Source organism: Mobula birostris, chromosome 11, assembly GCF_030028105.1.
Source record: "Mobula birostris isolate sMobBir1 chromosome 11, sMobBir1.hap1, whole genome shotgun sequence".
NCBI classification, from domain to species: Eukaryota; Metazoa; Chordata; class Chondrichthyes; order Myliobatiformes; family Myliobatidae; genus Mobula; species Mobula birostris.
This window is the reverse complement of record NC_092380.1, coordinates 26,128,140-26,153,035: the sequence shown is the minus strand read 5'-3', so window position 1 is coordinate 26,153,035 and position 24,896 is coordinate 26,128,140. Positions and strand designations below refer to the sequence as shown.

Genomic DNA, 24,896 nt, shown 5'->3' with positions numbered 1-24,896 from the left:
CATAATTTCTTCAGTATTTTAACTTTCTAATTCTTTTTAAAGGACTGCTTTAGAGGCAGAGCCTTGTATGATTCAAGCATGTTTTCACATGCAGTAAATTCTAGTCTCAATCTTGTCTAAACATACATTAAATGTTACATTGTTGTATTCAGTATTTCTTCTCAACAACATATAAGGCATCTATGAATTTTTTGAACAATAATCTTGTAATGCTGTAAAACATGTCATTAAGGAGACAGTAAAGGAATTAATATTTTTTTTTGCATCTTGTTCTATTACCAAACACTTGTTTTAATGGTGAATTGAATTTACCATCAGTTGATTTGCAGATTCAGTGATGATCATTAAAAAAAAAACAAGTGGAGGTCTGGATAGTGCAGTCTGGACACAACTGAAGGAAAGATACTGAATAGGTTGTAACCAGCCAGCAATTTAATGGAAACAACAGGAATTCTGCAGATGCTGGAAATTCAATCAACACACATCAAAGTTGCTGGTGAACGCAGCAGGCCAAGTAGCATCTGTAGGAAAAGGTGCAGTCGACGTTTCAGGCCGAGACCCTTCGTCAGGACTAACTGAAGGAAGAGTGAGTAAGGGATTTGAAAGTTGGAGGGGGAGGGGGAGATCCTAAATGATAGGAAAAGACAGGAGGGGGAGGGATAGAGCCAAGAGCTGGACAGGTGATTGGCAAAAGGGATACGAGAGGATCATGGGACAGGAGGTCCGGGAAGAAAGACAAGGCTGGGGGGGGACCCAGAGGATGGGCAAGAGGTATATTCAGAGGGACAGAGGGAGAAAAAGGAGAGTGAGAAAGAATGTGTGCATAAAAATGAGTAACAGATGGGGTACGAGGGGGAGGTGGGGCCTTAGCGGAAGTTAGAGAAGTCGATGTTCATGCCATCAGGTTGGAGGCTACCCAGACGGAATATAAGGTGTTGTTCCTCCAACCTGAGTGTGGCTTCATCTTTACAGTAGAGGAGGCCGTGGATAGACATGTCAGAATGGGAATGGGATGTGGAATTAAAATGTGTGGCCACTGGGAGGTCCTGCTTTCTCTGGCGGACAGAGCGTAGATGTTCAGCAAAGCGGTCTCCCAGTCTGCATCGGGTCTCGCCAATATATATAAGGCCACATCGGGAGCACCGGACGCAGTATATCACCCCAGTCGACTCACAGGTGAAGTTTTGCCTCACCTGGAAGGACTGTTTGGGGCCCTGAATGGTAGTAAGGGAGGAAGTGTAAGGGCATGTGTAGCACTTGTTCCGCTTACACGGATAAGTGCCAGGAGGGAGATCAGTGGGGAGGGATGGGGGGGACGAATGGACAAGGGAGTTGTGTAAGGAGCGATCCCTGCAGAATGCGGGGGGGGGGGGGAGGGGGAGGGAAAGATGTTCTTAGTGGTGGGATCCCGTTGGAGGTGGTGGAAGTTACGGAGAATAATATGTTGGACCCGGAGGCTGGTGGGGTGGTAGGTGAGGACCAGGGGAACCCTATTCCTAGTGGGGTGGCGGGAGGATGGAATGAGAGCAGATGTACCTGAAATGGGGGAGATGCGTTTAAGAGCAGAGTTGATAGTGGAGGAAGGGAAGCCCCTTTCTTTAAAAAAGGAAGACATCTCCCTCGTCCTAGAATGAAAAGCCTCATCCTGAGAGCAGATGCGGCGGAGACGGAGGAATTGCAAAAAGGGGATGGCGTTTTTGCAAGAGACAGGGTGAGAAGAGGAATAGTCCAGATAGCTGTGAGAGTCAGTAGGCTTATAGTAGACATCAGTGGATAAGCTGTCTCCAGAGACAGAGACAGAAAGATCTAGAAAGGGGAGGGAGGTGTCGGAAATGGACCAGGTAAACTTGAGGGCAGGGTGAAAGTTGGAGGCAAAGTTAATAAAGTCAACGAGTTCTGCATGCAGAGTGGTGGTAGAGGGGAACTGATCAGGTCTGGAATCCAAAAAGAAGCGTAGAGCTTTGAGACCTTCCTGATGGGGGATGGAAGTATATAAGGACTGGACATCCATGGTGAAAATTCTGCCTGTCCTGGCCGACCTATTGTCTCAGCTTGCTCCTGCCCCACCGAACTCATTTCTGCATACCTCGACACTGTTTTATCACCCCTTGTTCAATCCCTTCCGACCTATGTTCGTGACACTTCTCACGCCAGTAAACTTTTCGATGATTTTAAGTTCCCTGGCCCCCACCGCTTTATTTTCACCATGGATGTCCAGTCCTTATATACTTCCATCCCCCATCAGGAAGGTCTCAAAGCTCTACGCTTCTTTTTGGATTCCAGACCTAATCAGTTCCCCTCTACCACCACTCCGCTCCGTCTAGCGGAATTAGGCCTTACTCTTAATAATTTCTCCTTTGGCTCCTCCCACTTCCTCCAAACTAAAGGTGTAGCTATGGGCACCCGTATGGGTCCTAGCTATGCCTGCCTTTTTGTTGGGTTTGTGGAACGATCTATGTTCCGTGCCTATTCTGGTATCTGTCCCCCACTTTTCCTTCGCTACATCGACGACTGCATTGGCGCTGCTTCCTGCACGCATGCAGAACTCGTTGACTTTATTAACTTTGCCTCCAACTTTCACCCTGCCCTCAAGTTTACCTGGTCCATTTCCGACACCTCCCTCCCCTTTCTAGATCTTTCTGTCTCTGTCTCTGGAGACAGCTTATCCACTGATGTCTACTATAAGCCTACTGACTCTCACAGCTATCTGGACTATTCCTCTTCTCACCCTGTCTCTTGCAAAAACGCCATCCCCTTCTCGCAATTCCTCTGTCTCCGCCGCATCTGCTTTCAGGATGAAGCTTTTCATTCTAGGACGAGGGAGATGTCTTCCTTTTTTAAAGAAAGGGGCTTCCCTTCCTCCACTATCAACTCTGCTCTTAAACGCATCTCCCCCATTTCAGGTACATCTGCTCTCATTCCATCCTCCCGCCACCCCACTAGGAATAAGGTTCCCCTGGTCCTCACCTACCACCCCACCAGCCTCCGGGTCCAACATATTCTCCGTAACTTCCGCCACCTCCAACGGGATCCCACCACTAAGCACATCTTTCCCTCCCCCCCCCCCCCTGCATTCTGCAGGGATCGCTCCCTACACAATTCCCTTGTCCATTCGTCCCCCCCCCATCCCTCCCCACTGATCTCCCTCCTGGCACTTATCCGTGTAAGCGGAACAAGTGCTACACATGCCCTTACACTTCCTCCCTTACCACCATTCAGGGCCCCAAACAGTCCTTCCAGGTGAGGCAACACTTCACCTGTGAGTCGACTGGGGTGATATACTGCGTCCGGTGCTCCCGATGCGGCCTTTTATATATTGGCGAGACCCGACGCAGACTGGGAGATCGCTTTGCTGAACATCTACGCTCTGTCCGCCAGAGAAAGCAGGATCTCCCAGTGGCCACACATTTTAATTCCACATCCCATTCCCATTCTGACATGTCTATCCACGGCCTCCTCTACTGTAAAGATGAAGCCACACTCAGGTTGGAGGAACAACACCTTATATTCCGTCTGGGTAGCCTCCAACCTGATGGCATGAACATCGACTTCTCTAACTTCCGCTAAGGCCCCACCTCCCCCTCGTACCCCATCTGTTACTCATTTTTATGCACACATTCTTTCTCTCACTCTCCTTTTTCTTCCTCTGTCCCTCTGAATATACCTCTTGCCCATCCTCTGGGTCCCCCCCCCCTCCCTTGTCTTTCTTCCCGGACCTCCTGTCCCATGATCCTCTCATATCCCCTTTTGCCTATCACCTGTCCAGCTCTTGGCTCTATCCCTCCCCCTCCTGTCTTCTCCTATCATTTTGGATCTCCCCCTCCCCCTCCAACATTCAAATCCCTTACTCACTCTTCCTTCAGTTAGTCCTGACGAAGGGTCTCGGCCTGAAACGTCGACTGCACCTCTTCCTACAGATGCTGCTTGGCCTGCTGCGTTCACCAGCAACTTTGATGTGTGTTGCAGCAATTTAATGGAGCTTGTTTGGTTTGCTTTGTGTTTCTTGAAGTCTGCTGAGATTAAGAAGCAATTGCTAGATTGCCCTCGCAGCATGTAAGATGTAAAATATAGTTGGTCCTGTTCACAGTTCTCTTCCATAGTTATGGTATGTGATCCTGTGTCCAGAGTTTGGAGATCATTGCTCTCGAACACTCTGTGCATTGGATGAAGGGGCAGTACGATAGCGGTTAGCACAATCACTTTACAGTGCCAGCCAGTGATTACCGATCAAGGGTTCAATTCCTGCTGCTGTCTGTAAGGAGTTTGTACGTTCTCCTCGTGACCTCAGGGGTTTCATCCTGGTGCTCTTGTTTTCTCTGACATTCCAATAATGTATGGGTTAGGGTTAGCAAGTTGTGGACATGCTACGTTGATGCAAGTGGATCCTCAATTTCCTCACTTTCAGTCAGTTCGGATTAGCAACAACCTCTCCTCCACGATTGCCATCAGTACAGGTGCACCAAAGAGCTGCGTGCTTAGCTCCCTGCTCTACTCACTTTACAGTAAGCACAGCTCCAATGCCATATTCAAGCTTGCTGACAAACACCACTGTTGTACAATGAATCAAAAGTGGTGACGAATCAGCATAGAGGAGGGAGACTGAAAATCTGTCTGGGTGGTGCCATAACAAAAACCTCTTACTCTATATCAAAAAGACCAAGGAACTGATTATTAACTTCAGAAGGAGGAAACCAGAGGTCCATGAGCCAGTCCTCATCAAAGGATCAGAGGTGGAGAGGGACACCAAATTTAAATTCCTCAGTGTTTCGGAGGACCCGTCCTGGGGCATAAATACAATTACAAAGTAAGGACGGCAACACCACTACTTCCTTAAGAGTTTGCTAAGTTTCAGTATGACATCTAAAACATTGACAACTTTGTAGATGTGTAGTGGAGAGTATATTGAGTGGCTGCACCATAATCTGGTATGCCCTTGAGCGGAAAATCCTACAAAAGGTAGTGGATGTAGCCCAGTCCATCACGGGTAAAGCCCTTCCCACCATTGAGCACGTCTACATGAAGCGTTGTTGCAGGAAAGCAGCATCCATCATCATGGACCCCCACCACCTCGGACATGTTCTCTTTTGCTGCTGCCATCAGGAAATAGGTACAGGAGCCTCAGGACTCACTCCACCAGTTTCAGAAATAGTTATTACCCCTCAACCATCAGGGTCTTGAACCAAAAGTGATAACTTCACTTGCCCCATTATTGAGCTGTTCCGGCAACCTATGGACTCACTCTCAAGGAATCTTCATTTCATATTCTTGATATTTATTGCTTATTTATTTATTATTATTATTATTCTTTCTTTCTTTTTGTATTTGCACAGTTTATTGTCTTTTGCACTGGTTGAACCTCCAAGTTGGTGCGGTCTTTCATTGATTATTATGATTATTATTCTATAATGGATTTATTGAGTATGCCTGCAAGTAAATAAATATCAGGGTTGTATATGGTGAAATATATTTGCTTTGAACTTTGACACTTGTGGGCACATTCTTAGACTGTGTTGGTCGTTGATGCAAACAAAAAAACTTCACTGTATGTTTCGATGTACATGTGATAAGGCTAATCTCTTCAAGCTGTGGTCTGTGGTAAAGACTGATGTAAAAATATAAGTGGCCTTGCTTTGAGTTCACAGAACATTTCACCGATAGAGAGGTTTCTAATTAAAAAAAGAAGTCTTTTTTTTAAAGTATAATGCCAGCCTGACCTTTATTCAACCTGAAGATCTGTATGCATCAGAAAACCTGTAAGAGGTTTGATAAGGAGCAGTAACAATATGTTTGACCTTTGAAGGGGCAGGAAATAGAATATCACATCACTCGTTCTGTGGTCCAGCTTTAAATAAAATTACCTATTATTTCAGCCAATGATTAGTACCAAGAAGCCTTGCTGATAAGTTTTGGATTTCACTGTTTCAACAAGTGGCTCAGGCTCAGGGCCTATTGGAACCTGTATCAGTCCATTTGGCCTCTCGGTGCTTCATTCTCTCATTCTCTGTGAAAATCACGGCATTGCTATACCTGTTTAATCTCTAGTTGGGATCTGTCAATATTGATTAAGGGAACTTTCCTGAACCCATTTGACAAGCCCTATCCCATCCAATCCTTTACAGTATGAGAGTCCCCAGTCACTATATGAAAGTAAGAATTGCCTAATTTCACAACCTTATTTTTCTTGCTATCTCTACATCCTACTGAATACTGGGTGGTTTATAATATAATCCCACTAATGTGGTCATCCCTTGTTTTATTCCACAGTTCCACCCATACAGCTTGAGTAGATGAGCCATCCAGGCTGCCCTGTCTGAGCACGGCCATGACATTTTTCTTGGCTGGTAATGCCATCCCTAGCTCTCTATCATGTCTGAAACACCAGAACTCCAGAACATTGAGCTGCCAGTCTTGGCTGTTTAGCAACCAAGTCTCACTAATAGCTATAATGTCATAATTCCGCATGCTGATCCATGCTCCAAGCTCATCTACCTTACTACAATACTCCTGGCATTGAAACCGACTTAACTCAGAACCTTAGTGTGACAATGCTCAACCTTTCGGTTCCTGTCTTTGTATACAGGCATAACATCTTCTTTGCCCATAACCACACCACTATCTGCCCTGGGATTCTGGCTCCCATTCCTCTGCAAGTCTAATTTAAACCCCTCTTTCCCCACTCCCCCACCCCAACCCAGAGCATCATTAGTTCCCCTCCAGTTCAGATGCAGACTGTCCAACATGTGGAAACTTTAGAGAGGATGCAGAGGAGATTTACCAGGATGCTGCCTGGATTTGAGAGCAGGTCTAGTGAGCATAGGTTGAGCAACCTAGGGCTTTTCTCTTTGGAGAGGAGGATGCTGAGACATAGAAACATAGAAAATAGGTGCAAGAGTAGGCCATTCGGCCCTTCCAGCCTGCACCGCCATTCCGTATGAACATGACTGATCACCCAACTCAGAACCCTGTACCTGCCTTCTCTCCATACCCCCGATCCCTTTAGCCACAAGGGCCATACCTAAGTCCCTCATAACTCATGAATTAAGTCAGTTTCAACGCAAGGAGTATTGTAACACTAAGGTTCTGAGTTAAGTCGGTTTCAATGCCAGGAGTATTGTAGTAAGGTAGATGAGCTTGGAGCATGGATCAGCATGCAGAATTATGACATTATAGCTATTAGTGAGATGTATAGGATTAAGTGAGACATAGACATTTGTACATTTTTTTCCAGGGTGACAATGACCAATACCAAAGTGCATCAGTGTAAGGTGAATGAATAGGGAGATATCAGTGGTACGTTTTTTTTTACAAAACATGGTGGGTGCAAGAGCACGCTGCCGAGGATACATTAGGACCAACTAAGAGACTTAGATATGCACATGGAGAAATGTAAGAAAAATGGAGTGTTATGGCTGTGTAGGAGGGAAGGGTTAAATTGATTGTGGAATAAGTTTACATAAATCATCACAATTTTGTGGGCCAAAGGGCTGTACTGTGTTCTATAGACATATTTAGGCTAAACATCTGACAGCCTGAACCAACGTCAAATAGTTTGAAACATAAATGACCAATTTTCCTCTTTTCTGCGAGTGATTTTCAGCCTCTTGCCTCATTGGATTTAAATTTAAATTCCTCCTGTCATAACTTGTCATGTTTCTATTTCGAGGAAATGGGGACAAAATATGAAGAAAGGGAACTCTGCTCTTGTATTTTCTTCCCATGCCTGCCTCCTAAATTGTCCATTGTGAAAAATAACTTTCTGTTCAGTTCCTTGGATGAGCCATCCTAAATTTTAGCTTTTTGGCCATGGTATTAACTGTGACTCATTGAGTTCTACTTTAGTTAGTAATTTAAGTTAGGAGTAAACTTAAATCAAGTACATGCCTGATTGTTTCAAAGAGCAGTGTAGTTGTCTACAGTCTGCAGGTCAGAATATATTTCTCTTAAAAATTCTTAAAAAGTTGTTTGAAGGAGGCGTCAGATTCTGATGTTTTAATCCAAGATGCTTTCAGGAGTTACAAAAGAGACTCAAAAACTTGTTGCTTCATGATCGTTTTATTAAGTGTTGATAGGACAAAAAGAAATTGAAACAAACAGTGATGGAGGTATGAAAAGTGAAGGGAAAGTTAAATTAAGAAGCCAAGACTAAGAAGCTGACACTGATGCTATGGTCAGCTACCTTTATACTGCAGAGATAATGGAAAATTCCATTCAGATCTATAGCTAAGTGTTAACCAATGAGATAGCTCTTACTCAAATAATACAGAATACAGAAGTTTCCAGAGCTTTCCAGAATTGTACTTTGTATAACCACTGAAGGCATATTAAACTTGCATATACAGTGGGCCATCAGTTAATCAGGGCAGCCACTTCTTTGGGCCAACTCTTAAAGACCAAAAGCTAATCAAGAAAATAGCCAATTCCTTTCATTTATTTGGGATACTTTGCCACTTAATTAGAGCAGGAGGCTTGCTGAACAGTTTCTAACCAGCCTCCGTAGCAGTAATGATCGCGTTCTAAATTTCTCTGTTTTTCATTTAAATACATAATTTGGTACTCAGCTAAACAATAGTTTATCTTCTTATATATCTTTTAATTTCTGTGAAACTTTGGCTTATTGGGGTAGCCACTTAATTGGACCAAAATGTATTGGTTCCGATGTGTCCTAATTAACCAGAATCTACTGTACATATTATTAACGCTAGGAAGCATACTAGGCAGTTACATGTATATAAGTAATTATATAAAATACAAGCATATAATTAATTGTTAAACTGCAAGGAAAATAACAATTAAACAGTGTAAACTAAGAATAAAACAGTCGGATCCAACAGAGGTTGTGTGCAAATTGGCTCCTGTATTTTCTACATTATGACAGTGACTACACATTAGAGCAGTTACTTGGCCATAAAGGATATGGGTCCAGAGATTGTGAAAGACGCATTGAATGCAGGTCTTCTCAGAAATCCAAATTCTCACATTGAACTTTGAATTATTTTTATTCTTCCCTTTTGTACATTGCTGTCAATTCCTTCAAGTGTTTCCCAAGTTCCGGCTGTAACGTACCAGATAACCACAGGTGAAAGGGTATCAAAGTTAGCAATTTTGATTGAACCTGATGTTCACTCTTCTCCAAGTCTTATGTTGGCGATAGGTTGTATTTATTTGTTGATACATTCTATTCTTTTTGCATAAATTCTGTATAGTAAATGTTAATTTTAGCAGACACTTCATCTTAAAATGCAGGGGTACAGATTAATCACACATTATGGAGGATGATAGAGAAGGGGTGTTAATTAGTACTGAGTAGACATTCATGTGGACTGGGCATAGTGCATGGTTTATTTGTTTGAATGACCATTGACTAGTTCCATTTCCACATGCTATCCAGTCATAGAGTTAAACAGCATGCAAACAGGCCCTCATACTGACTTTCTGATCCCACTTGCCCCATATCCGTTTAAGTGTTTACCTGATAAAGATTGTTATTGCACCCACCTGCACAACGTCCTCTGGCAGCTTGTTACACATACCCACCACCCTCTGGGAGGGTGGGGGGGCATGGAATGGGAAACTGCCCCTTGCGTTCCCTTTAAATCTTTCCCCTCCCACCTTAAACCTACTCCTTCTAGTTTTAGACTTCCATCCATGACCATCCACCTTCTGTCTGCCCCTTGTGATTTTATCAGCCTGTGATAGGTCACCCCTCACTCTCCCTTTGCACCATGGGAAGCAGTTTTCGCACATTATAAATTCTAATCTTTGTGTTGCCTAATTGCTTCCATAAAACTTAGGAGCAGAATTAGGCCACTCGGCCCATCGTGTCTATTTTGCCATTCAATTATGGCTGATTTATTATCCCTTTCAGTCCAACTGTTCTGCCTTCTCCCCATAACCTTTGACACCTTTACTAATCAAAAATCTATCAACCTCTACTTTAAATGACTTTGTCCCAAAGCCACCTGTGGCAATGAATTTCATAGATTCATCACCCTCTGGCTAAAGAAATTCCTCCTCATCTCAATTCTAAAGGGAAATCCTTCTGTTCTGAGGCTGTGCCCTTTATACATATTCCAACTGGTTTAAAATCCTGATTGTCTCCTTCTCCATTATCTCTGTGTCTCAATAATGATTTATTTCCATTTGAATCTCTAATAACTTTCAATGCTTTGCAGATGTTTAATTAACCATGGTGCCAACATTGCTGCTGTGAACAGTGATGGCCAGTTGCCAATTGACCTTGCTGAGGAGGACTACATGGAGAGCTTGCTGCAGGCTGAGATTACTAAGCAAGGTACATTCACAAGTTACCGTGCTGAGAGGGCAGCATGCAAATTGCTAATACGTTTCATGTCAGTGGCTCATCCCTGGAGTTGGGAGTTTAACAGTTCCAGGAATGTGCACTCTGAGGGTTTCTTACTGTGTGTGAGACATTGAATTAAATCTCTGTCCTTATCTTGCCTTGAGCGAGGCTTTGAATTATATCCCTGTCAACCCTTTCAGGTGGCACCTAAAAGACGACCTGGGACAATTTTGGAGAGTAGGGATCCTGGCATTCAGCCAACATTGAGTTAAATCAGATTACATCAATGATCTATAGTGAAGTGCAGCATCGGTTGTCCCTGAGAAGTGGTGGTGAGCTCACTTGGGCAGTTGTTATTTGTGCCTTGAAGATGCCCCCATGACAGTGATTCAAGACTGTAGCTCCTAGAAAATTTTGGATAGACGTTGGTGGGTAGGGAGTGTGTTGTTAAGGTACATTAAACTTCCTTGTACAGAAATTGCCTGCTCCTATTCCGGCAGGGATTGATGTGGAGTCTGCGAGGCGTGAGGAGGAAGACTTGATGCTGCAGCATGCCAGGCAGTGGCTAAATAGTGGCAAGATTGAAGATGTATCTCACCCGAAAACTGGTGCTAATGCCCTCCACGTTGCTGCAGCTAAAGGCTACATCGAGGTGATGAGGTCAGTATGATTTCCTCCATTCTGTGTCTCAGATACATGTCTAGCCAGCTAATTCTGGGCATATCAATTGTATGAGTAGGAGCTGTGATCTCTGCCCCTCCCCGCTCTCCCCCCCCCCCCCCCCTTTGGTATAGGAGGAGGCTAGACCAAATACCTTGGGGTACCAAGGGGCTTTCTTGGTATTTTTGCTGAAAGTCATATCGTGAATAGGCATAAACCGAGTGGACAGCCAGAGACTTCTTTTCCTCAGGGCGGCAATGGCTAATGCGAGGGAGTGCAATTTTAAGGTAATTGGAGGAAAGTATAGTGGGGGGATGCCAGAGATAAATTTTTTTTACAGAGGGGTGAGTGCATGGAGTACCCCATCAGGGATGGTGGGAGGAGCAGGTACATTACAGACATCTAGGAGACTCTTTAGGTGGACATATGGATGAAAAAAATAACTGAAAGTTGATGTAGGAAGGGTTAAGATTAATTTTAGAGTAGGTTGAAAGGACAGCACAACACCTTGAGCCAAAGAGCTTGTACTGTGCTAGAGTGTTCTGTATTCTATGTAATAAAAACTGCCGGTCAGATCCGGTAAAAGATTCTGCATGGTTTATATATCTCTATAATGAGATGTGAGCAATCTTTTCTGTGTATCCTGAGGGGGGGATAGTTGACATCTGGTGTCTATTTACATGACTGCTCCTGCGCTACCAATAAACAGACGAGGGGAAAAAAACTGCTAGCTTAGTTCAATATAGTGTTCCAGGTTTGTTCTCCTTTAGAGATCTTAAATGCAGATACAAGAGTTCATGTTATGAAGTGCTCTAATAAACAAGATAGGGAGACTGGAATTGGGGAAATAAAACTGACTGTTAAGCATTTGAATCAGTACATCACGGTAGCCCAATGGGCTTCCTTCTCTGTTAGACGTATTGACTGAAGAAAGTTGTTGTCTTTCATCACTATTCAGGGAATAGCTACTTATCAACTGTGGTGATCTCCTTATTTGTTAACCGGTGAAATTGCATTGCAGGTTACTCCTTCAGGCAGGGTTCAGTATCGCTGCACGGGACAAGGATGGCTGGACCCCACTGCATGCTGCTGCGCACTGGGGGATGGAGGACTCTTGCAAACTTCTCGTGGAGCATTTCTGTGACATGGAAGCATTAAATAATTCGGTACATTTTATTTACATAAATGGGATTATTTGTGTTTCTTTCAATTGTGGTTTTTACTCTCAGGATTTTGGAGCACCTAGCCAAAATATTTTAAATCAGTTCTTCAACAGAAGTAACCCATTTTACTGTTGCAATGGGGTTGAATTCAATTTAGCTACCATCCACTCACCATTAGTGCCTCACTGCTTGGAAGTACCCACCTCCACGTTATGTGGCCGCAGCATAGTTAAAGGAACAAATCTTTCTAGCTGTCAGTTTTTAAGTTCAGAAGATTTTTACTTTGCATCTTAAAATTATCTACAAAGAGCGAAGATGATATTTAATTGTGTCTTTTCTGAAGTCCATTTATTGAGGAGTGCAGCCAGTACTATCAACTGCTTACTATGCGAACTTGGACTACTACTCAGAGTTCATCATCAGAGTTTAAGAGTAGAGGTGGCATTGTGTAATCTGCTAGTTTGACAGATTTGGAGCACATCCACCTGTTGCATTTGGTGGGTGGAGATGTTGGCTGGAATAGACTAAGAGTTTATTGTGTCATTTTGTTGATGATAATTAGAAACAGTGTACGATGGGCAGTTCTTCAGTGTGCCCAAGTCCACGGTGACGGATTTTAGCTTTCAGACACCATGAGCAGATCTCGGGAGGTTCCGAGGTTGCTCTCTTACTCAAAGCTCAAACATTGTGCATCAAGGAATTATGGATTCTGGTGGTGATCCAGTAACATTGTCGGTGGTCCAACTGATTCAGCACCGAGATAAGATCAGAAAGTAATTGGTTCAGTTTCTCCTCATCTGATTTGGTCATCATGGAGATTACCAACCATTATTTCATTGCTTTTCAAAGTCCTTCCTTCTTTGGAAGCATTTCTTTAGTTGGGTGTTTTAGGCTTGACCCAGATTACCCAGAAATACACTCTATCACATGCTCAATAAGCAGTATAATCGTGGCTTTGTGGAGTTTTCTGAAATTCTGCACTATCAAAGTTGCAGGATCCAGCATGCAGCCCTTGTATCCATTGAGTGTGTGCCTTCAAACATCTGGGAGAGAAGAGTTTATTGAAAACTTGAAGTTAGTCTAATCATTTTCACAATACTATATGTAAGAAATGAATCTTTGCCTGATCTGAAGATTATACTGCCAAGAAAGCAACATGCATCATCAAGGACCATCCAGACCATGCTCTCTTCTCACTGCTTCCATCAAGAAAGGAGGTACAGGAGCCTTGGGTCCCATACCATCAGGTTCAGGAATAGTTATTATCCTGAACCAATGTGGATAACTTTACTCACCATAACACTGAACTGATTGTGGAGCATGACCTATGGACTCACTTTGAAGGACTCTACAACTCATGTTCTCAGTATTATTTATTTATTATTTGTTTCTTTTTGTATTGTAGTTTGCCAGTCATTGTGTGTAGTTTTTCATTGATTCTATTGTACTACTTTGTTCTACTGTGAATGCGCGCAAGAAAATGAATCTCAGGGTAGTACTTGGTGGCACGTATGTACTTCGATAATAAATTTACTTTAAAGTTTGAACTTTCAACTAAGCCACAAATTTGTTAATAGCGGTTAACATCAAAGTCTTTTATTGTAGGGTCAGACACCATTTGATGTTGCAGACGAAGATATTTTGGGATTACTTGAGGATCTGCAGAAGAAACAGGATGATGTAAGATATCAATTTAAATTGTATATTTGATTAATCTGTACCTGGGTGTATTCAAGTGTGCACAACATAGAACATAGTACACTACAGTACTGTACAGGCCCTTCGTGATGTTGTGCTGACCTTTTAACCTGCTCTATGATCAACTTAATCTTTCCATCCTACATAGCTCTCCATTTTTCTGTCATCCATGTGTCTATCTAAGAGTTTCTTAAATATCCCTGATGTATCTGCCTCCAGAATGCCCCCCCCCCCCCCCGCCCCCGGCAGTGCATTCTATGCTCCCACTCCATTGCTTTCCTTCAGTCATTTTAAAATTATGCCCCTTTGCATTAGCCATTTCCACATTGGGGGAAAAAGTCTGGCTGTCCATTCTATCACAAGCCACTTTACGTAAGGATATTGTCTATTATTAATATTGTGAAGAGTTACTATTAATAGCTTTTCTGAGTAACCCTTCTATCCATTTGTAATTTTTTTGGCTTGCGTGGGATCATATTCTACAGAACTTGACCAGTAGGTTACCAAATCACCTAGTTTTGTAGGTATACACTCTGTTCTTTTAATGCCCAAAGTATCTTTTAAACCAATTAAAATCTCTCTTAAATATTGTGGGCCTGTTACCGTGTTGTATCTCTAAATAAAAATAAATAAATTAGACATAAAATAATAATATTTTGAATGTACCACTTATGTTACCCTTTATAATAACATAAAGCAAGGTTAAACCCATTCAAAATGTATACTTGGTAATGATTGCTGTGACGACTGGTTATTATAACTGGGAGTGGTAGTGGGGATAACTGGTATGGACTACCTTTTGTGTTCCCAATTGGGTGCATCTCAGATAGCCTCTGACACCAAATATAGTTCCTGGCCTTCACTATGCCCATTGGAACCATCCCTACTGACAGGCAAGGGGGCAAAGGTGGGTTACTGTGACCTTAAAAACAGTCACTTCGGGCAGATGGGGCTCGTCAGCCATGGTTGGCAGCTCACCTAGGAAAAGGAAAACTCTGATCTCAAACCTCTGCTGTCTTGTGGCTATACCCACTCATGGGGAAAGTTCCGGGGGCCAGCCCCAAGGAAAAATCCAAAGCTGGAGTCCCTAAGCCAGTCCCACGTTGAGTTCAACACTGACTGGCAATCTTTGCAACACCATTGATGCCAAATTGTATCAGTCACTGCCATTCCTTTGGATTCATCAGTTGTATGGAGAGGGGCAGCCTGCTAAATAGGCAATAGCTTGCTCTCCACATTGTACAGACCTGGCTTCCGTATTGGTTTACATATCACATAGACAGCTGGGACACAACATCCGTGGTTGACCCTGACCAATGGAGGGCCTCGGTTATGATTGCCCAGAAATATCGTCCATCACTAATCCGTAACAAGTAGTGTGATATTGTCTGTACATTTTCTTTCTACTTCCAAAACCAAATTTCAGGAACAGAATATAATATGCAGCCTTAGCTCTTGTGCAGCAAGTGCTAGTGCCAACCTTTTTGCAGTGTTTGTCCAGTTAGCCATCTGAACTGATTCTGGATTATGCACATTTATGCTTAACACGTAGTTCAATCTAGTCCACTGCTGTATTTTCTATCTAATATAACAATCATGAATCTATTTTTTAAAATTGGTAAAGAGCAGCTTTCAATTTTAATGGTTTCAGTTTCAAAGGGGAGGTTGTCAGCATGTGTTTTGGAGAGAGAAATCTGACTGTGAAGTCTTCCCATGTTCTACTGAGGCCTTTGTTTAGTTTCCAAGAAGTGTTTGAGAGAATGTCGAGCAATGTATTTGGTCGATGGAGTTGTGCAAGAATGTCTCACCAATTTGGATCTCTCTGTAGCTCCAACAACTAGTTACCTGGGGTGTGTTCTGGCGCAGTCTGGATTCAACACACTTCACCCACAAATAAAATGTCACCTGCTTTTGACACGTTTTCAGGTCACAACTTCCATTACTTACCATGAGGAAGTTATCAGGGACACGGATGAGGAAAGAGTAATATCTGAAATGTGATGAGGGGAACCATGAAGAAAGGTTGAAAGAGGAACAGCAAAAACCACATACTGTATAACTTTAGTATAAGTGTGCAGAGACACAGCAGGTCAGCTGGAGGAGGTAGAGAACTTAAACCCTGCTTGCATTCCCTTTTCCAATAATCCTTAGACTACAGTAAATACCCCATAATGTGGTTGCTGAGGATATTGAAGGTGCCATCCTAGTAGTTTTTCTGAGCTATTAACATTTACTCATTGATACCCTATATGTTTTTATTTCACTTTCTTTCATGTTACACAATGGTATGATGAATTTTCTAGTGACCGTACAACATAGGAGCAAGATTAGGCCAGTCGGCCCACAAGTCTGCTCTGCTGTTCCTTCACGGCTGATTTATTATCCCTCTCAACCACGTTCCCCTGCCTTTTTCCTGTAACCTTTGATGCTCTTACTAATCAAGAACCTATCAATCTCCACTTGAAATATACCCAATAACTTGACCTCCACAGCTGTCTGTGGCAATGAATTCCACAGGTTCACCACCCTTTGGCTGAAGAAATTTCTCCTCGTGTCCGTTCTAAAACCATTGACTTTAGAGGGTGTAGGGAATGGAACCTGGTGAATTGTGTTTTTATTTTCACTTGCCAAAATGATCTGAAGCATGCAGCAGTTCAGCAGCAAACGTACCTACGTTCCTGGCCCCTTGTATTTCTGACCCCTTCTAGTGAGTGCCTGATCATAAACTTGAGATTCTGAGATGCTGGAAATCTAGAGTAACTCACACAAAATGCTGGAACATCCTTAGTGTGTTACTAATGAGTGCCTGGAGTTGAAACATCAGGATTTCCAAACAAATTGGTGTGGGCTAACGGGGTTTTAATTAAATCCTCCAACAGTTCCCATTTATGAATGTGGAGTCAGTTTTAAGATTACTTGATTCTGTCTTTGTGCCAGTCTCCAGTGTCATAACAGCATTGGATCAGAACATTGTGCTTGATCTTTCGTGATATGCCAGTGTTATGGGAGATTAACTATTTGAAACAAGCAGCCATTATCTAAAAAGTATCAGTACCCACTTTCAGAGGATCCTGATCCTTTGCAATTCTGATTGGGGGGGGTGGTGAGGTGGGAAGAAATCAGGTTTTGTTCATAACCTCAATTAGGTGCATTTACACTGAAATTGCATTGACACAGAGACAGGATTAGGACTCAACTGTGATGCCCACAGTAGCAGGTTGCCTGAAGTGCTACTTTGTAAGCTAATAGAGACCAGGAAACATCTGTGGACAAAACAGAATTGGCACAAGTCTGTTTCCTACAATAGACTACAAAACAATGTTGGGATTTTGACTAATTTGTGTTGGATTTGCATGTTCTTGTGTTAACACAGTTGAGGACCGAGAAGGAAGAAAAGATGAAGCGTGCCATCATCGAAACATCCACACAGCAGCAGCAACAGTCGACCAAACCCAGGAAGTAAGAAACTCCTGCACAAAATGCAGTCTGATTTGAAGGTGTAAACCGACAGGGCTGCAGTTTTAACATTGCTAATTTATTGCTTTATAATCTTTGTGCTTGTATTTAAAGTGCACATTTCAAAGGGAAAGGAAGATTTCGCTTGCCTTTTAATTCCAGCAAAGCACCAGTTAAAAATGACAGAATAAGCAGCATATTACTGAAAGCCAGTTTTGATTCATATTAGGGGAGAGGTAGCTTTCTTTTTAGTAATCTTAGTAAGGTCAGTCCTATGCAAAGTGCCGCAATTCATTACAGACTAGAGGGAGTATTCTTTTCCAGTACTAACCTGCACTCGTGCACCTGTCACCAACATTTTGTCATTGAGACTAACAGGATGAAGAAACAAAGTTAGTGCAACTGAACAAGTAAGTGTAGCTGGATTTATTGCAGATTAGTTATAATATCAGGCGACATGCCAGCATAGCAGTTAGCGCAGTTACATCGCAGTGCCAGTGATCACCGAGTGGGGTTTGATTACTGCCACTGTCTGAAAGTTGTACGTTCTCCCAGATCCAGTTTCCTCCTGCACTCCAAAGACTTGCAGTTTGGGTTAGTGAGTTACCAATATACTATGTTGGCACCAGAAGTGTGGTGGCACTTGCGGGGTCCCTACATCACAATCCTCATTCTGTTTTGGTGTTTGATTCAAAACACTGTGTGATTTGATGTACGTGACAAACAAAGCTAATTTCTGTATATTGCCTCATAAGGAACTCGGATGGTAAAGGTGATTAAGCAATTTATGTACAAAGACTTGTTTCCTTGTCTGTGCAGTAGAGAAAGTGCAATGGGAGATTTGCTTGGGAAATCATAAATAAGCCAAGGGTTGATCCTGTATCTGCTTCCTCCAGCCTCTCCAGTCTGATCTTAATACTGATACTCATGCGGTTGTTATCATAAACCTTCACTGCACACTCCAGAGGCTAGATCCATCAAACTAGCACCTTGAGGACGAGAGCATGAGCTGGAAAAACAAAATGAAAGGCTCATGCTAAATGGAGTCAAATATAATTTTTACATGTAGAGCGTTAAAATTCAGGACTGTTGGAGAATGAGGGGTTAGATTTAAGTTTGAGAATTAGCGTTAAGGAAGCGTATGATATACTGTATTAAAGATGTACATGTTTGTAAGCTTGCTGATATTGACAGGTAAGGTAATCATTTATCATGTAGGCATTAGGTTTATTTTCAGGCTTATTTCTTAAGTGCTGCTGCTTTGGCCTATGTTAGGTGCCTTTATGCAGAAAAAAACATGGGTAAATAACGCTTTGTTAATGTTCAATTGGCCTTTGTGTGTCCAAGCCCTTTCAGTCGCCTTTTGAGTGGTTTCCAGTTACAGTTCCTGGTAAACACCAGTGCTATTTACATAAAGTAGCCCTATACAGTATACTCAGTAAAGATCTACAGTATATTTTATAAAGATTAGTTTTATTTGCCAAGTGTACATAGAAACACAGTGAAAAGCATTGTTTCCATCAACGGCAAACATCGTTTGAGGATGTGCTGGTGGAAGTCCACTAATGTCGCCGTTACACCACGCCCACAACTGTACGCCCCTGGAAATGTGTGAGGAAACTGGAGCACACAGCAGAGACCACGCTGTTACAGGAATACTCCTTACAAACAAGGACAAAATTGAAACAGGATGGTGCTGTAATTGTATTAGGCTAACTGCTATACTACCATGCCACTAATTTGGTTCATTATTGTAATGTTGCTACTATGTTACCGTGTCACAGGGATGATTCCTTCGTGTTAACTAACCATGTTAGCGCGGGATCAGTCCTGGCAGGTGTGGTGAGATGTATTAGCATTGGGATCAGTCTTGACAGGTGTGGTCAGATGTATTAGCATTGGGATCAGTCCTGGCAGGTGTGGTAAGATGTATTAGCATTGGGATCAGTCCTGACAGGTGTGGTGAGGTGTATTACCATTGGGATCAGTCCTGACAGGTGTGGTAAAATGTATTGCCATTGGGATCAGTCCTGGCAGGTGTGGTCAGATGTATTACCATTGGGATCAGTCCAGGCAGGTGTGGTGAGATGTATTAGCATTAGGATCAGTCCTGACAGGTATGGTCAGGTGTATTAGCATTGGGATCAGTCCTGACAGGTGTGGTCAGATGTATTACCATTGGGATCAGTCCTGGCAGGTATGGTGAGGTGTATTAGCATTGGGATTAGTCCTGGCAGTTGAGATGAGAACACTTGCCATGGTTTAAACCAGAATTGTGCTGATTGTCAAAGAATGGATCTCAGTTCATTAGATCAGAATCAGAGACGTGTTTCCCTGGTGCCTTTCACATCCATCTCATAATAGCCCAGTGTTTGACAGTCAATAACGTAATGTAGGAATTAAACTGATGCACAGCAAGCCTGTGCAAGCATTAGTTTGTTAATGAGAGTGAATGTGTTTGGGAAATGTCAGTTAAGCAATAAATGTTAATAAGTACTGAACTCTCCGGAATTCTACTGAGGATGCTTGACACCCACTTGAGAGAGGAGAACAACTCAATATTTATTCCCCTCATCTGAAAGCTGGTATTCTGACAGTGCATCTGTCCTTCTGTGCAGCATCAGCAGGTCATCATGACTTGTATGAATAACCTGAGCCTGGGAATTGCTGATTTAGAGGTTAGAATGCTACTGCCTGGTACCTATATACTTAGCCCCAATGAACAGATAAATCCATTGAGTTGATTATATTTCCAATTATGTTCAGCAAAGTGTTTGATGTCAAGTTAAAAATGCAGACGTGAGGAAATCTGCAGATGCTGGAAATTTATGCAACACACACAAAAAATGCTGCCTGGCTTGCTGCGTTCACCAGCATTACACAGTTACACAATAAAATTACACAGTTTTATTCGTGTGATCCTTTCTTTTCGATAGGTATGTTTCCATCATGGGTTTGTAATATCAGTTGAGGAGTTTGTTTCGTGGAAGAGTCTAGAGCTAGATGGCATAGCCTCAGGATACAAGGACGTTCCTTTAGAACAGCGCTGAGAAGGAATTTCTTCAGACAGAGGGTGGTGAAGCTTGTAATTCATTGCCGGAGATGGCTGTGGAGGCAAAGTCATTGGGTATATTTAAGGCAGAGATTGATATATTTCTTGATTAGTTAAAGGTTAAGGAAGAAGGAATGAGTGAAAGGGAAAATAAATCAGTCATGATCGAACAGCGGAGCAGACACCGCAGACCAAATGATCTAATTCTGCTCCGGTATCTTGAGGTTTTATGTTTTTTTATTGGCTTTGGTCCTGCTGCTATTTCAGCTTTTGTTTTATCAGGAGCTCCGTGTGTCGGATGAGCAGTAAGGAGAAGATTTCAGTGCAGGATCTGTCAAAGGAGCGCAAAACCCTGGAGACATTGCCCCTGGATGAAAACAAGAAAGAGGAGTCCAGCAGTTCAAGTTCAGAGACAGAAGAAGCCTCGGAGTCTGACTCCGAGTGTGAAACCGGTATGTCAGGATACATTTAGATTAATAATCTATTTACAAGGATATTTTTGGGACTTGAGGACCTGAGCTATAGGGAAATGTTAAATAAGTTAGGACTTTATTCTGTGAAACGTAGGGAAATTAAAAAGAATATAGATAGGGTAAATGCAAGCAGGCTTTTTCTACTGAGATTAGGTGAGACTAGAACTAGAGTTCATGAGTTAAGGGTTAAAGGTGAAATATTTAAGGGGAACCTTGGGGAACTACTTCACCCAGAGGATGGTGAGAGTGTGGAATGAGCTGCCAGTGGAAATGGTGGATGTGGGCTCAAGCTCAACATTTAAGAGAAGTTTGATTGAGTGCATGGATGGGAAGCATATGGAGGTAAATGGGACTAGGCTGAATAATAGTTTAGCACAGACTAAATGGGCTGAAGGGCCTTTTGCTTTGCTGTAGTGCTCTGTGACTAAGTATTATATCTTGCTTTTCTTTGAATAAAGATAAAACATGGTTTAAACATTTATATAAAAGCACACTGGCTATAATGGGAAGCATGCAGATTCGACGTGTGGGTGCGGTGTGCATGTGTCAAGCATTTGCATTTTCTCTCCTTGTTCTACCGTCGGATCTAAATGAGTGTTGGATGTTGAGGGTGCCAACTAAAGTAGTATTTTATGTGGAGTGAGACTTAATCTTGAAATCAGGTTTCTTACTCTTGAAATATTCTGTCAATTCCCTTCTGTTTTCCATCCCATTTCTTTCCATTCTAAGCGAAAAGGAAGAAGCAACCTGTCCTCAATGATGCCAGTAATGTAAACGGCACTGAGAATTTACCACTCGTACCTCCTGTGACACTAGCTCCAACAACCCCAAAGGTAAGGCTACTCAGCTGGGTGGCTGATTTATAGTTCGTGGGCAGCTGATCTTGAAAGCTCAGCAAAATGATTTTCCAATCCCTCAGGAACTTTCCGTTACATCAGTTTGATGTGGTTTCCCCATGTCCCAGAGCTGTGATGGTGATTTGGAAAGAATTTGTACAGGCAATATGCCAGGAATTTTTTTAAAACATAAGACACTTATAAATGACAATTTTAAAAAAATTAAAGATTGTCCACATAATTAAGAGTATGACATATCATAAAGGAATTTTAGAGGTTTGGATTTCCAGCATCTGCAGAAACTCTTGTGTTTGGAAATTAAATGTTTGGTTTGCTGTATTTTTGCGGAGAAGTTACAGTAAATATCTGTGGAATTATTTGACATGGGATGGTTGCGTAGGGGGGTTGAGAGTCAAATAATATTCATGGCGTTAGAACCCCATGTAAAGCACACTTGGACTTCCTAACAGTGCAAGGTTTTCGAAGTATTTTCGACTGGCCCTTGAGCATTAGTTTATTCCCTGAGCTGGTTGGAAGGAAGGTGTCAGAGGTGGAGCATGTGCATGTGAGAGCAGCCTGGAAACTGACAGTAAATGTGATGCTTTTTCTGGTGAAGAATAGTTGGCTATGTACCTTGCAGTCTGTACTTCAGTGATTTCAGGGAACAGGGTTGGGGCTGGGTACAAGGATTTCACTGTAAATGACAGCATCAAGAACACAGATGAGTGATGCATATTTTTTCCAGAATGGAGCTAAAAACTGCCAGAAGAATTTGGTGGATCAGGCAACATCTGTGGATGAAAATGGAAATCTGAAACTTCGAGTTAATACCTCTGTTACTCGGTGCTGCGTCTTGGCCCGAAACATCAGCCATCCCTTTCCCTCCACAGATGTTGCCCAACCTGCTGAGTTCCTCTGGAGAATACAGTGATGTATTTGTTTAACGTGCTTGAGGTAGTAATTGAAACAACAAATGAGTCACTATCTTGCTTTTCCTATTGCTACAGAATCTCTTGTGTTTCGACAGGATACAAAAAGCTACCTAGTCATGTTACAGTAAATAGTCACAATTGGAAGTATACTATTTGTGTGTGTCTGTCAGTCTCATTATTAATAATAATGAATGCATGTCTCAACAAACATAACTGTCTAAAAGACTTGTATGCAAGCAGGAACATGAATTTGAAGGTGGTGGATGTTGTGATTGTGATCAAAGTCACCAGAGGGACACTGAAACTGGTGATATAGAAGTCTTCATTTATCATAATAAGCAGACATCATTCTGGAGACATTCTCAGTAGGTGCTCACAAACCCAAAAGTACGTTATATTTTTATACCCTTCAGATCAAAGGTGATTGAGCACAATTTCAGTAGTTACAATGACATCGTTCACTTCCATATTTTAGGTTGACAGTGCTTCCTTTGAATTACGCGTCTACAGCAGGAGACACCTCTGAATGTTCATCACCTTTGTCAGAGTAATTCAAACAAGTGGTCTATACGTTTCTGAAGACAGAGAGCCAGGCACAAAAAATTAATGTTGTCGGGACTGTCTCTGAGTACACAAATAAACTATAGATTTCCTATACCTGTGACCATATTTGATATGCTAAGTAACGTCAGTCTGGTCTGCCAGCTTGAGCTCAAGTCACAATGGTGCAAATAACTTAGCCCATGTTGCAAATAACTTAGACCACGTTGCCTACTTTGATCACAAACAAGAAAAAATCTGCAGATGCTAGAAATCCGAGCAACTCTCACAAAATGCTGGGTGAACTCAGAGTTTCTTAGATGCTGCCTGGCCTGCGGAGTTCCTCCAGCATTTGTCTGTGTTCCATGGTTAGATGCAGACCAATCAACACAAACCCATTGTGTCTTGACATTTGACTCATGCATATGTAAGTACTATATGGTCATCATTTTGCAAACCCTATCTCTTGGGCTACATCCACACTAGACCGGATAATTTTGAAAACATCGGTTTCGCATAAAGACAATAGGCGTCCACACCAGGCGTTTTTGAAAATACCTCCGTCCACATTAAAACGGGTATTTGGGCGAATCTCCTACTGGGCATGCACAGGACACATCTACAGAAAACAAACAAGCAAAGCAGTAACGGTATACTGTTTCCGTTTCCACGGCGGCATTGTGCTATTTCCATTGGTCAAAAACTGGAGTACGTACACCAACAGCGAAAGGAGGTTTTCAACAATGTCTTCGAGGAATACAAAGAAAACTTCTGCTGGAAAAAGCAGACCGGACTTCTTCGTTTGGACAGACGGTGAAGTCAAGCTGCTTCTACGAGTTACGGTGTTGGAGGTTGCGTTCAAGAAAACAATGAAGTGCCGCGCTGCAGCCACCATCTGTTCTGGCACGCCATGACAGCGTTTTTAAAAAGCACCGGTTACCCCGTACACACTACACCACCCAACTGGCGTTTTGAGATTTACACACTCTGGAGAGCACTTTAGAAAAGCTCCGTTTTCGGGGGAGGAAAATGCCATTTCAGTGTGGATGGAGGGTCAAAACAAAGAGAAAAATCTTTGGTTATGGATTTATCCGGTCTATTGTGGACATAGCCTTAGTCTGTAGGCCTTTAACTTCAGTTTACTGCTTGCAATTTACAATGAAAACTAAAGATTAGTTCTTGTTTGAATTAATATCTGCTAAATTCACATTACTCCAGAATACTCCCTAACAGTAGATGCAAGGAGCAGGAAATGTTGTGGGAAGTGCCAGTGTTGTTGGCAGCTCTGATCTCCAAACCAAGCCAATTAGCATCTGAATTGTAGGCAGCTGGAAAAGCATGAACAATTTCTGTTGTTGCAGTAGGTGGCTGCAGGCTGACTCCTATGTTGCATGAAACTAACTTAGATATGAAAGTGTTTTGCAAAGTAACACTGCCTTGCTGGCGTGGTTATTTTTAGCCCTGTAACTTAGAGTTGGCAACTGTGCTGGTTCAGAGCATGGTTTCACACACAGCACTTGTTAAGTATTCAGTTGTCACCTTTGGTTTCCATTGTGTTGACATAGAGGAATCCCATTGAACCTAATTTTCATTTGTAGGAAAGTGTTTGACTGCAATTGTCTGAACACAGTTTATTACCTCACTATATGAGATTTGAGTGTGCGAAGTCTTTATTTAACATTAATTTTGTGGAGGTGGTGTACATAGGTGTTTAACATCTTGGCCTGTACTATATTGTTCTATGTTCTATTATCGTAATTACCTACCATTGCCAAATGAAGCATTT

At 42.4% G+C, this 24,896-nt stretch overlaps 1 protein-coding gene across 2 annotated transcripts in view; it reads left to right on the top strand.

Annotated features, from left to right (window-relative positions):
• LOC140204948 (protein phosphatase 1 regulatory subunit 12C-like) overlaps positions 1–24,896 on the top strand; it is an 83,076-nt gene that overhangs the window by 15,031 nt on the left and 43,149 nt on the right. For both annotated transcript variants that reach the window (XM_072271942.1, XM_072271941.1), the window contains exons 3-9: positions 10,173–10,291; positions 10,801–10,960; positions 11,982–12,126; positions 13,729–13,803; positions 17,195–17,280; positions 20,612–20,781; positions 21,532–21,635. In XM_072271942.1, coding sequence (XP_072128043.1) covers positions 10,173–10,291; positions 10,801–10,960; positions 11,982–12,126; positions 13,729–13,803; positions 17,195–17,280; positions 20,612–20,781; positions 21,532–21,635 — 859 coding nt within the window. The remainder of the gene's footprint in view (positions 1–10,172; positions 10,292–10,800; positions 10,961–11,981; positions 12,127–13,728; positions 13,804–17,194; positions 17,281–20,611; positions 20,782–21,531; positions 21,636–24,896) is intronic.